Source organism: Geotrypetes seraphini, chromosome 8, assembly GCF_902459505.1.
Source record: "Geotrypetes seraphini chromosome 8, aGeoSer1.1, whole genome shotgun sequence".
In the NCBI taxonomy this organism is placed as follows: Eukaryota; Metazoa; Chordata; class Amphibia; order Gymnophiona; family Dermophiidae; genus Geotrypetes; species Geotrypetes seraphini.
This window is the reverse complement of record NC_047091.1, coordinates 86,056,455-86,069,405: the sequence shown is the minus strand read 5'-3', so window position 1 is coordinate 86,069,405 and position 12,951 is coordinate 86,056,455. Positions and strand designations below refer to the sequence as shown.

General features: G+C 51.2%; 4 protein-coding genes across 4 annotated transcripts in view; 2 read left to right on the top strand and 2 right to left on the bottom strand.

Annotated features, from left to right (window-relative positions):
- Positions 1–12,951, top strand: part of LOC117365475 — a 54,772-nt gene that overhangs the window by 36,301 nt on the left and 5,520 nt on the right. The window contains exons 2-3 of the mRNA XM_033955951.1: positions 1,720–2,120; positions 12,727–12,803. Of these exons, the coding sequence (XP_033811842.1) occupies positions 1,720–2,120; positions 12,727–12,803 (478 nt within the window). The remainder of the gene's footprint in view (positions 1–1,719; positions 2,121–12,726; positions 12,804–12,951) is intronic.
- LOC117364940 (histone H2A type 1-like) lies at positions 961–1,451 on the bottom strand. The gene has a single exon (XM_033954687.1). The coding sequence runs from the start codon at positions 1,406–1,408 to the stop codon at positions 1,016–1,018; it is 393 nt and encodes a 130-aa protein (XP_033810578.1). The 5' UTR covers positions 1,409–1,451; the 3' UTR covers positions 961–1,015.
- LOC117364949 (histone H2B type 2-E-like) lies at positions 1,714–2,184 on the top strand. Its single transcript, XM_033954696.1, has one exon. The coding sequence runs from the start codon at positions 1,744–1,746 to the stop codon at positions 2,122–2,124; it is 381 nt and encodes a 126-aa protein (XP_033810587.1). The 5' UTR covers positions 1,714–1,743; the 3' UTR covers positions 2,125–2,184.
- LOC117364955 (histone H4) lies at positions 3,013–3,395 on the bottom strand. The gene has a single exon (XM_033954702.1). The coding sequence runs from the start codon at positions 3,378–3,380 to the stop codon at positions 3,069–3,071; it is 312 nt and encodes a 103-aa protein (XP_033810593.1). The 5' UTR covers positions 3,381–3,395; the 3' UTR covers positions 3,013–3,068.

Below are 12,951 nucleotides of genomic sequence, written 5' to 3'. Positions count from 1 at the left end.
AACAACCAGAGTAGAAGGGTTGACGTGAAAGAGAACAACATGGAGGAGGAGGAAGAAGACACAGATATGATTAACCACTGCAGCCTTTAGGAATATTGTGGTTCTAATTGTTTACTTATTGTCTGTATTTTTCTTACTTTGGTATTTCCTTGAAATTCTTTAATGAAGGTCAGTTTGCTTTCTATTCTAAATGTCAATCTGGGATCAAATGACCTAACTTTTGGAAAGGCTATTGGTCTCACTGTTCAACAGAAAGTCTTTCATATATTTAAGCCCCACCTGCCATCCTTGTAATGCTGCACCTGTTTTCAAAGTCATTGCTTGCACACATTCTATTATATATATATATATATATATATTCCGATTCATGTGCACTCTGGGAAACGATAAACCATCAGTGCTTTAAAAAAAAAAGCTAACAGAAGTCTTTAAAAAGAGAGTGTTTAGGCCCCAGCTCTCGTTGGCAAGGTTTGAAAAGCCCGCCCTGTGAAGTGATTGGTCAGATAAGAATTCCTTCCTTGCCCAGTCCGGAAGAGAAGCTTCTACAAATCGATATTTTGATAATGTGTTGTTCGTGGGATTTGAAGTTTTTATTCCTAACCCTGTTTTCCCTGGACGGCTCAAAGCTGTCACTTACCTAATTTTACCTTCTGTTCTAAAACCCCATTGATATTCCTATCCTTTTGGCTATGCCATGTTCTTTTTGTCGCTTTTCTTTGACATCTTTCTACTAACAGGTAAGCCACTACACACCTTCCTTCGTCTCCATATAAGTTTGAGGTGTGCCAAAATACTGCAGCGGTGATCAATGCAAGCCTCGATCCCAGGAGCAAGGCTAGCTCACAGTTAACACATCCACTTCCATATAGTACAATTAAGTCTTGCCAAGTTTACAACTAATGTTTACAAAAGAAAAATGGGTTCATTCAGCAAACTGGCTCTTTCCATGATAAGAGTGGGTGGCTCTGAAAAGAGCCTTTGGGTTTCTGGTTAACGTCCTCTCAACGGGACAGCTTTATTTGCCTTTGGCCCCTTTGTGGCTCTCGGTTTTCTTGGGCAGTAGCACAGCCTGGATGTTAGGCAGGACGCCGCCCTGCGCGATGGTGACTTTCCCCAGCAGCTTATTCAGTTCTTCATCGTTGCGGATGGCCAGCTGCAAGTGCCTGGGGATGATCCGAGTCTTCTTGTTATCGCGCGCGGCATTGCCGGCCAGCTCTAAGATCTCAGCGGTCAGATACTCCAGCACCGCTGCCAGATAGACCGGGGCGCCGGCACCCACCCGCTCAGCATAGTTGCCCTTCCTCAGCAGTCTGTGCACCCGCCCTACGGGAAACTGCAGCCCTGCTCGGGACGAGCGAGTCTTGGCTTTAGCTCGAGCCTTCCCTCCTTGTTTGCCGCGCCCAGACATCTTATTTTCAAATTGGCTTTGTGAGAATAAAAGAATCTCAATCGCTTCTGTCCCGGAACTTTTATTCTTTCCTAAAGCTTCACTACATCGTTTTTGATTGGATAAACGAGTTCAGCCCCGCCTATGAGGCTGATTTTCATCCAAGTTTGCTCGCGGACCAATCCCGCTCTAGAAAGTAACCGGAGGATATCCCCCAACACTTATCTAGGTCCAATAGCAAGGAAAGGCGCGCAGGAACACAAATTTGCATAAGTATACTATAAATAAAGCCTTCCGCCATTATTCAGCACATTCTGTTTGCTTACTTTTAGAAAGTAGTTAGGAACTATACTGAGATGCCCGAGCCAGCCAAATCAGCTCCAGCAGCCAAGAAGGGCTCCAAGAAAGCCGTGAGCAAGACTCAGAAAAAAGATGGGAAAAAATACAAGCGACGAAGGAAGGAAAGCTACGCTATTTATATCTATAAAGTGCTGAAGCAGGTTCATCCCGACACCGGCATTTCCTCCAAGGCTATGGGCATCATGAACTCCTTCGTGAGTGACATCTTCGAGCGCATCGCCGGAGAAGCCTCCCGCCTCGCTCATTACAACAAGCGCTCCACCATCACCTCCAGGGAGATCCAGACCGCAGTGCGCCTCCTGCTGCCCGGTGAACTGGCCAAACACGCCGTGTCCGAGGGCACCAAGGCAGTCACCAAGTACACCAGCTCCAAGTAATAACTTGGCTTTAGTCTCAACGCTCCGCAAACCGATCCCAAAGGCTCTTTTCAGAGCCACCCACATGCTACACATAAAGAGATGGATTTCTAGTTTATACAGCACTTCTCTTCAAAGTTCTGAGCGAGGTGTTTTCCTTTTCTCCTAGATTCTATGTTTCTTTTCCCCTTCTCTATATTTAAAACCTCTTGCTGCTAGCCCTCATGACCCGCATACCCTAAATAAGATAGCATAAAACACCGAGGAGCGCGTCTCATCGGGAAGGTGTAAAACGCGGATCTCAACCGCATATCCTTAAAAAAGTTAAATTATTAACAACTTTGTAACTTGCAGTTTCTAACACTACGGATATGTGCTGACAGTCTTATTAAGAATAATAAATTTGAGGAAACACTTCAGCTAAGGGAGGTCTGGGCAGGAAAAAGTATTTTTGCCTTGTTCAACCTGGTCTTGAACCCAGATCAGCAGGGCCCAAGATAGCTACCCTGCCACTTTTAGTCTCAGCAAAGGGAGGGAGAAGCACTAGGGTCCATCAGAGCCTAAAATTGTCGAGACTAAGAGTGACAAAACTTGATTATTTTACAAGCTAAGAAAGTAGCCTAGAGGTTAGGCCAGCTGTCTTGGGCCCTGCTGATGTGGCTGAAGTGTTTCCTCATATTTATTACTAATACTGTCAGTGCAGAGCGGTGGGTAAGAAAACGGTAATATTTACAGCAGTGGAACGATTGGCTAAAATCTGGACCTGAAGGCATGAAATCTGAAACCTGAGCTGTGAATTAACATATTTAAGGGGGGGGGGGGGCGGTTGAGATCCTCGTGGTTTAGACTATTTGTTACAACAGATAGCTAAAAAGACACAGATTACAGCTCTGTTCTTGAAAGCGTAGGGTGGCTCTTAAAAGAGCCTTTGGGTTTTGTGAACTGAGAAAAGTCAATGACACTCTTTAACCTCCAAAGCCGTACAGAGTGCGGCCCTGGCGTTTCAAGGCATATACCACATCCATAGCGGTTACGGTCTTTCGCTTGGCGTGCTCGGTGTAGGTAACGGCATCTCGGATGACATTCTCTAGAAAAACCTTCAGCACCCCACGAGTCTCTTCATAGATGAGACCAGAAATACGCTTTACGCCACCTCTGCGCGCCAGGCGTCGGATTGCAGGCTTCGTGATGCCCTGGATGTTATCGCGCAGAACCTTCCTGTGCCGCTTAGCGCCTCCTTTACCCAGACCCTTTCCGCCTTTACCACGTCCAGACATCTTGAGCTATCAAAACTAAAAACACAACAGTGACAAATCCGCAAACTGCCTTTAATATACAAGAGAGACCGACCTGAGGGAGAACTGCATTTTCTGCAAACGCGGGAAAACCAAGCTACAATTACTGCCTCCAAATCTGTGTTCATTCTGCAAATTCTCCAAAAGGAACTGAACGGATCCTTTGCCTTACTCCACACATGCTGGCGTTGTTAAACTGCTGTGAATGATATTAACTTGGAATATAAGCACTGAGCGGGGACATAAAGTATCATTTACCTTGCCCAGCTCAAACCTCCACTCATTCCCATCTTAAAGCTACTTTCCCTTTTCTTGGGTTCGTTGGTTGGTTGGTTCTATCACAGCTGCTCTAAACTGAGTTATTGTCTCAGTATTTTCAACGCATTGTCATTAGTCAATGATCTGCATTAAGGATAAATGTGGAACATAGAAATGAATAATATCATTCTAAATCAAATGTGCCCCACCCTGAGCACTCCATAGGGCAGGGGGAAAATGAGATCTAAGGAAACTTGAGAGGGCAAAATATAAGATTTTGCGTCAAAAAGGGGTAGGACTTTGTATCTGGAGGTGCGGTAACCCAAGGTAGCAGTTCATGACATGGGAGTGAAGCGCATATGTTGCAATTCAGAGTAGAGAGTTGTGCGGGGACAGAAATCCCACCCATCCCCACCCGTCCCTGCCAAAGTCTCACCCGTCCCCACCCGTCCCCGTGAGGAATCCCTCCGTCCCCACCCGTCCCCGCGAGGAATCCCCTCCGTCCCCGCCTGTCCCCGCGAGGAATCCCCTCCGTCCCCGCCCGTCCCCGCGAGGAATCCCCCTCCGTCCCCGCCCGTCCCTATAAACTTCAGAAATAGTTATTTCATTTAATTATGCTACTGAATTAAAGGCTCTGGTAGAAACCCATTTACAAATAAGCAAAAAGACTTAACAACGGGATCTGGATGGGCTCCTTTGTCCCCATGACCCATTCCCTAGATCCCTCCCCCCACCCCATTACTATTCCTGCTTAATAAACAACAAAACACCAACTCTAATTTTTGGTAATTAGCCGCAGCTCAGTTTATTAATAATAAATTAACATATTATATTTCCATATCAACTTTAATTAACATAAATTCAAGAGCTCCTCCCGAGCTACCAAAACAAACATTCAGTGCCCTCGACCCTGCCACTTCAACATGGGTCAGAGGAGTGGCATGTCCCTCATGCCCCTTTATCCGGGTCACCTGACCCACCAGGCACGGCACCCCGCCGGCCCACCGCTCATCACCCGATGAGCCCCAATGACCGAGTAGCTCGGGAGATCCGCCACAGGCCTGAGGTCCCAACAGGCCACCCCCCCAACAACCGAGCAGCGGCTAACCCAAACCTAGCACACGCTCACAACCCACCGCAAAATCGTCTAAAAGCAAATCCCAACCAATGTCCGACAAATGCACCCTATCGGTATGAAAAAGGCCGCCACAACCTACCTCAACCCACCCATGCAACAACTGTTTACCACCTTGTGACTCAACCCACTTCCCAACCTGCCGGTTAAACTTCGCCAAACCCCGGGTCCACCGCCGAGACGCAAGACACCGCGGGCGCGGAATAACATCCGACCATAAAACACGTGTACCCGGAAACCAAGCAAAAAGAACTCGCAAATCATCCTTAATAACGTTGACTAACTGTCTGGCCGACAGTGAATCAACATCATTACCCCCCAAATGAATAATGAGAACGACCGGAGGCCGAGGGCAAGACCGCAAATGCGACAAAAACGGCAGGAGCTGATGCCATCTCATGCCGCGCTGACCCCACCAAGATACCCTTACACCAAGATGGCCAAGTCCCAGATGTCGACCTCCAGGGCGCAGCAAAGCCCGCTCGCCAGCCCAATGTACAAAGGAATGGCCGATAATCCACACGGATCTGCTCCGACCAGCACCTGCAAAGCAAAACAAATTGGCACAAACAGCACAAAACAAAACAAATCAAAACAATCCCCCGTTACCCCACAACAATTACAAACCCATCGAACTGCCTCCACGCCCCCGAAATGCACCAGAAGGTCTAATGTACCCGCGGAAGGCCCCAGACACCCAGCGACCCAACCGCCGAATGCCCGCCTCCGACATACCTGCAGCACTAGCACTGGTGGCAGCACCAATCCGAAAGGAGTGCGTGCCGTAGCTCCAGGGCTCCTCTCCACAACGCACCAATGCCAAACGTAGCACGGCCAAAAACTGAAACCGGGAGAGAGGAGCCCCGTCCGCGTGAACAAAAAATACAGAAGAGACCGCAACTCGAACCGACAAATACTCGGACAGACAAGCCACAGGGCAAGAAACACAACCCACAACCCGGTGAAGGACCAACCACTGGCCCCTTCCGGCCTGATCCGTCTTAGAGCTAGCCACACAAATCCGAACCTCGCTGTCACCCAACAACACGTGTTGAACTAACAACCCGCGCCCTCTCGCCCTGTCGGTAGCGCTGACCAACAACTCCCCCACTCGCAAAGCCCCGAAAAAGGCCAGGGAAAAAGCCGCCCGAAAAAGAGCGGACTCATAAGGGGAGTGAGCCAAATCAGGCAGAACCGACAAAAGCTGAATGAACAAATCATGATGAATAGGCAAACGAGAATCCGGCCTAGCAGGCACAACCCTCCCCATAGCACGAAGCAACCGTCGGACAACGAAACCCGAAGAAGGACAATTCCAGCCCAACGCCCGACAGAAAAAGGCAAATCCCGCCAACCGTCCCTGCACAACCCGTTTTGAGACCCCAGCTCTACTTGAATCCAGCACGAAATCCTCAAGAAAGGACTCGGCCACATCCCCTGGAACCCAACCCCTGCTGAACAAAAAGGCAGAAACCACCCGAAACCCCGTGGAATAGTGCGACCAGGTAGCAGGCGCTACCGACAGACGGAGCATTTCCCACACTCCTTCTCGACCAGGCTCCACAAATGCTCCGGCATCACTGAACCTTCCTCGTGAGCCTCTGGCGCCAGCCGACGAAACTGCGAAAAATGGAAACGAGAGAGAGCATCAGCAATGCCATTCTGAAAACCGGGAACATGCCTAGCCCTGAGGAACACGTTAAGACGCAGACATCGCAAGACCAACGCCCTCACCAGCACATTCACCGACAGACAGTGCGCCGTCTGACGGTTAACCACCTCCACCACCCCCAAGTTATCGCACCAGAACATCACACGCCTATCCCTCAATTTATCGGGCCACAGATCAAAGGCAACAACCAAGGGGAACAACTCCAAAAGCGTGATATTACGCGTGATACCCCGAGCCATCCAAGCCGGAGGCCACCGCTCAGCACACCAGGCACCCTGGAAGTAAAGGCCAAAACCCACCCCTCCTGCTGCATCAGAAAAGAGCTCTAAGTTCCCGTTAGAAACCTCCGGCGCCTGCATGGGCAGGCACCCGTTAAAATCCTGCAAAAAACAAGCCCACATGCGAAGACCCGCCCGAACCCCAGCCGACAGACGCAAAAAATGGCGCTTATCCCGGACCCCAGCCGTGGAAGCAGCCAACCGACGCGAAAAAGCGCGACCCATGGGCAAAACCCGGCAAGCAAAATTAAGCGAGCCAATCAAGGACTGAACCACATGCAAAGTAGTCTTTGGAGCAGCTAAGACACGCCCAATAAGATCAAGCAACTGCCGGACCTTAGCCACAGGCAAGCGAGTCACCAACGCCACAGAATCCAATTCAATCCCCAGAAAAACCAGGGACGTAACCGGACCCTCAGACTTGTCCTGCGCTAATGGTATACCAAATTCAGCGGCCATCGCTTCAAAACTTCCCTTAAGACGCCCGCAGTCATCCGAATCCCCAGGACCAACAAACAAAAAATCATCAAGATAGTGTACCACAGCGTCCAACCCAGAACGCTGAACCACCACCCAATGAAGGAACGTGCTGAACATCTCGAAATAAGCACACGAGATAGAACAACCCATCGGAAGACAACGATCGTAAAAGTAAGCCCCTCCGAAACGAAACCCTAACAAAGGGTAAGAGTGAGGATGCACAGGCAATAACCTGAAGGCCGACTGAATGTCAACCTTTGCCAGCAGTGCCCCGCGACCAGCCCTGAGGACAAGCCGCAATGCACAGTCCACCGAGGAATACCGCACAGTACAGAGATCCCGCGGAATACCATCATTAACAGAAAACCCCACCAGACGGGATAAATTGTGAATGAGGCAGAACTTACCACGTTCCTTCTTAGGAACGATGGCCAATGGGGAAACCATCATGACCGGAAATGGTCGATCACGGAAGGGACCAGCAATCCGCCCCAGACGCAATTCCTCATCCAATTTCCTACGGACCACTGCACTCAAATGAACAACAGACGACGCATTGCGCGACCGCGCCCCCGACAACTCACCCCGAAACGGAATCTCGAAACCAACTGAAAACCCACGCTCCAACAGAGCAGCTACGCGCACAGGCCGGTAACGACGCAGCCACGGACCCAAGGCGCCTACCAAAACCGGCGTGGGAACTGCACCCGAACTACCCCTATTTACCAGCCCCCGCGGGCCCCCTGGCCGGCTTCTTAGGGCACTTAAGCAGGGAATGTGGCTGCCCACATTGAGAGCACGCGTGGCGGAACCTGCAGTCGGAGAAAGAGCAGCCAGACTTGTTGAATCTCCAATAAACGTCATTGACCGCTCCCCCGCCCGACCCCGCCCCCGACCCGGACCAAAAGGGCCGCCCGCCGCCCGGAACACCCACCGTCACTCGCCCTCCACTCCCAGAAGCCTGCCCAGCCTTGGAGGACATATGCGTAAGCCACAGGTTAACATCCTGCGTACCCCACGACATATGAGAGTTCTCCTCCATCTTATCCCTAAAAGCCTCATCATAATTTAACCACGTCCAGCCACCGAAGCGCTGGTACGCATCAAGCACAGAGTCAGCATACGCCAACAACAAACCATAATCGCTAGGATGCGCACGCCCCCAAACACTGGCCAGTCGCATAAAAGCACAGATCCAATTGATAATGGACCGGGCAACTGGGAAAATCTTTAAAGCACCTGCCTCCCGCTTCGACTTCTTACGACCCCGCCGATGCACCCTGCCTTCCATAATACGAAAAATATCAACGCAAGAACGCCGTCTAATCTTACGCCGCAAAGCACGCGGCACCCGCTCCCAAAGTTCCGTCAGGGCCACCAGCGCAGGCACGCCCCGACCCTCACTCTGCGGGGGCACACTACTACTTCCAACAAGGCCCGCCCCCTCCCCCGACCCAGGAACCGAAGAAGAAGAGGCCGACGAAGAAGAGGAGGACGAGGACGAAGACCGACTCGTTGAAGAGGACGCACGCCTGCGCCGACGCTTCCCTTTACCCTTCCTATTACGTGTCTGTCCCCCAGCAACCCCAGCAGGTGCCACCTTACCCGAAACAGAAGGTCCCTCCACAGGAACGGAGATGCCACCGGAAACAACCTCCAAGGACGCCACCGACGGACGCTCCACAACAGTGACGCCTCGACCAGCAACCACCACATCAGCTGAGGTACCAGTAGCGCCCCCGCCAACAGCCACTGGCTCCGACGCAGAAACAACCGAAGCTCTCTCACTGCGCTGCTGATCCGCCGCTCCACCGACGCTGCAAGATGAAGGTCCTGGAACTCTGTCACTCGCACAACAAGGAGACTCCTGCACAGGCATCGGACTCTGTGAAGAAAAACCAAAACCAGGAACAGAGCCCAGGAAACCAACCCCAGGCGCCCCCCAACCAGCACCTCCAGCCCCACTCGGCAATGGACCACCCATCCATCCGGGAGGCACCCCCCCCCCCCCAGCAAGGAGAAAACCAACCGGGCCCCCAGCCTTGCTGCCCAGAAAACCACCCCTGCTGCACATGACCCCCCCGGGAAGGACCCGAAAGGCAACCCCATAGGCCCCCCAGAACCAGCACCCCAGGCACCAGCGCCCCAGGAAGTGGAAGGCTGGGGCGACGCTTGTAAAAGGCCCCCCTCTGCACGAGCAGACCCCTCTGCACCCGAAACCAGGGCCGCATGCACCTCCGCCTCACTGCTCCCGGAAGTAGACAATGGAAGAGCTAAAGGGGCAGGCAAATCCCCGGAAGCCTCAAGGGAAACGGGAGCCAAACCCCCAGCCCCGGGTATAGAACTAGAAGCCACCGAGCTGCTGCTCTCCTGCCGAACGGGCAGCCGCCCGCCCGACTTGCACCGCCCACCAGATTTAGCCTTCCCAGCCGCTTTACGCGGCACCGCCACAAGCTGAGACACCCCCGGCACCGGAGACCGACCACACACGCGGCCCGCGAACCCAGCTAACGCGAGGGCCGAGAGCGCATCACGCTTGGATCTGCGCTCCGGCCTACCCTGTGCCGCTTCAACAACTGAACCCACCTGCTCGTCGGGATCTTCAATCAGGGAATCGCCGGCCCTGAAAGAAATCTCCGCCACATCAGACCGTCTCGCGCCAGCCATCGCCGACCTCACGACCACGCCGCCACCAAAACAAACACGGTAGGTCGAAGAAAAGAAAGTTTTCCTGGAGGACCCAAAAACGGTTGAGTCCTCCACTGCCTGCTCCTCTTTATCCCCTCGCTTCCCACGCAAAAAACCCCACCAACCAATCAATTTTAAAAATTGTCTCTCAGCCTTTTGAAGGCCCAATCAGCCCACACCCATTTCTCCGTCCCCCCGACCGCCCCTCCGACGATCGACACGGAGGCACACCAGCCCCGTGTTACATTTTTGCCCTTTGACACAAGGTCTCGGGCTTTCATTTATTAATTTGGAAATATTAATTGGGAAGAATACATACTTTGTAAACGGGTTTCTACCAGAGCCTCTTTTGTTTATAAATTTTTATCAACCCAACTAATATACTACTTTATCCTGAAGAAAAAAAAAAGAAAGAAATAGAATTCTTTTCCTACCTTTGTTGCCTGGTTTCTGCTTTCCTCATGTTCTCATTCAGTTCCTTCCATCCACTGTCTCTCTTCCTTCTGCGTCTTCCATTTGCTCTGTTACTGTGCCTCTCCCTTTCTCCCCCCTTCCAAATTGGTCTGGCACCCATCTTCTTCCCTCCGCTCCCCCCATAGTCTGGCATCTCTGTCTTCTTCCCTGCCAGCGTTTTCTCCCCACTCTCTCTTCCCCATTTCCTTTCAGCGTCCTTCTCCCCCCCCATTTTCCCCATGTCCTGTCAGCGTCCTTCTCCCCCCTCTGTCTTCCCCATGTCCTTTCAGTGTCCTTCTCCCCCCTCTGTCTTCTCCATGTCCTTTCAGTGTCCTCCCCCCCTGTCTTCCCCATGTCCTTTCAACGTCCTTCTCCACCCCCACCCCCGTCTTCCCCATGTCCTCTCAGCATCCTTCTCCCCCTTCTGTCTTCCACAAATGCTTTCAGTGTCCTTCCCCCCCCTCGTCTTCCCCATGGCCTTTCAGCGTCCTTCTCCATCCCCTTTGTCTTCCCCAGTGCTTTCAGCGTGCTTCTCTCCCCTCCTTCTCTCTCGCCCCGGGTGCAGCACAGCCGGCCAGGTCCCCTTACTTTTGTGCCGACAACAGCCCCGGTCTGACAAACCTCCCTTCCCTTAACCGCGAATCTAAATTTCCTTCTTACAGCTGCTGTAAGAAGGTAATTTAGATTCGCGTTTAAGGGCAGGGAGGTTTGTCGGACCAGGGCTGTTGTCGGTCGGTCGGTCGGGAAAGCGCCACAAATGTAAGGGGACCTGGCCGGCTGTGCTGCACCCGGGCCGGGGCGGACCGCCCCCCTCCCTTGGTAGCCACTCGAGCCGCTAGGCTACTCCTCCTTACCTACCCTGCCTGCAGCAAAGAGCCGAACGGAAGTCTTCCCGACGTCAGCGCTGACGTCGGGAAGACTTCCGTTCGGCTCTGTGCTGCAAGCAGAGCAGATAGGGAGAAAAGCCGCGCGACTTAGTACATCCAGCCCCGCAGGAACCCCGCGACCCTCGGAGGCATCCCCACGGGAACCTCGCGACCCTAGGGGGCGTCCCCATGGGATTCCCGCGACCCTAGGGGGCGTCCCCACAGGATCCCTGTGACCCGAAGGGGGAACCCGCGGGTCCCGCGGGATTCCCGTCGTCCCCGTTCCCATGCAGCTCTCTACTTCAGAGCAGACAGGATAACCATGTCCAGTGACCCTGGTTCATCCTGATTCTGCAGCCATCTTAAATGCTACAAAATTTGAACTTTGTATGACAAAGGGTATGGTCTCATCTCCAAGCACTGCCTTCTCCACAATCCATTTTGCCTTCTGTCACCTATGGGGCTCAGAGGCAGGATGTTTGGGCCCGAGCAGCAGGGGAGAAGGAGAAGAAATATGCAGCAAAGGCCTTGTACCGCTCCTATCCTACTAACAGTCGTGGAGGGTGAATGATGATGTCCAGGACAGGATGAAGGTCGCTAAATCAAGGAGGAAGAAAAATTGAAAGTGATCGGGGCTTAATTCATAGTGAGAATTGTATGGGGGAAATGAGTGGGAGGATCGGAGGGCAAGCCAGATGAGTGGAGAGAGATTGAACGGATTCCAGGGTGGAGGAAGGATGAAGGTAGAAACTGGCTTTCTGGGAGTGGGGTTAGGGACAGTAGAAAGATAAGAACTGAAGCATTACTATACTGGGAAAGACTGAAGTTCCATCAAAGCTAGTATCTTGTTTCTAACAGTGGCCAACCTAGATCACAAGTTACTGTCAAGATCTCAATGAGTAAAACAGATTTTATGATGCGTAACCTAGAAATAAGCAGTAGATTTTCCCAAAACTATCCTAATAATGGCTTAGGAATTTACTGTTAGGAAGTTAACCAAACCTTATTTTAATCCTGCTAAGCTAACTGCATTCACCCCATTCTCTGGCAAGAAACTCAGGAGTTTTTCTTTTTAATTATTTATTTATAAATTTCAAATTATTTATCAAGCATACAAAACTTGTACAGAAAGAAATTGAACTTAGATCACATTCAAAAAGAGAGAAAACATTGTTACAAGCCAACAAATATAAAGCAAGAGCTTGAGACTTAAGCAAAATGTAATACTTAGTTCTTCTAACGAGCTTAAGATTTTTCTTTACCATGTCTGGTGAATGACAAGAAGAAAGTTAATTGATATGGTTCAAAGAAAACATACTTATTTGTTTGGAAATGTACAATGTACTTAGAGGGATGACGCATATCAAAAGTAGCCCCCAAAGCCAAGACTCCTGGTTTAAGTAGAAGAAATTCACGTCTACGCTTCTGCGTCTCGCATGATATATCTGGATATATCTGAATCTTATAACCCAGGAATTGTTTCTGTCTATTTTTAAAGAATAGTCTCAAAATCCACATCTTATCTGCTTGAAGAGCTACAGTGTCCTGTAGCCTGGCAGCGGAGTGGTGTTATGCGTAATGTGACTCTCTTGAAGCTTTTCCCGCTACTGGTCGCCTGCGAACTTTGGCCTGCTCGGCTGTGTAATAAGTGTGTAATATTTTGGTGCGATAATATGGGGGTTGTGGAGGTCATCAATCGGCATGCCGCAAAATGTTTGCAGGT

What these genes read in the sequence shown, in the direction of transcription:
- LOC117364940 (XM_033954687.1), bottom strand. Translation starts at nt 1,408, where the DNA reads ATGTCTGGGCGCGGCAAACAAGGAGGGAAGGCTCGAGCTAAAGCCAAG.
- LOC117364955 (XM_033954702.1), bottom strand. Translation starts at nt 3,380, where the DNA reads ATGTCTGGACGTGGTAAAGGCGGAAAGGGTCTGGGTAAAGGAGGCGCT.
- LOC117364949 (XM_033954696.1), top strand. Translation starts at nt 1,744, where the DNA reads ATGCCCGAGCCAGCCAAATCAGCTCCAGCAGCCAAGAAGGGCTCCAAG.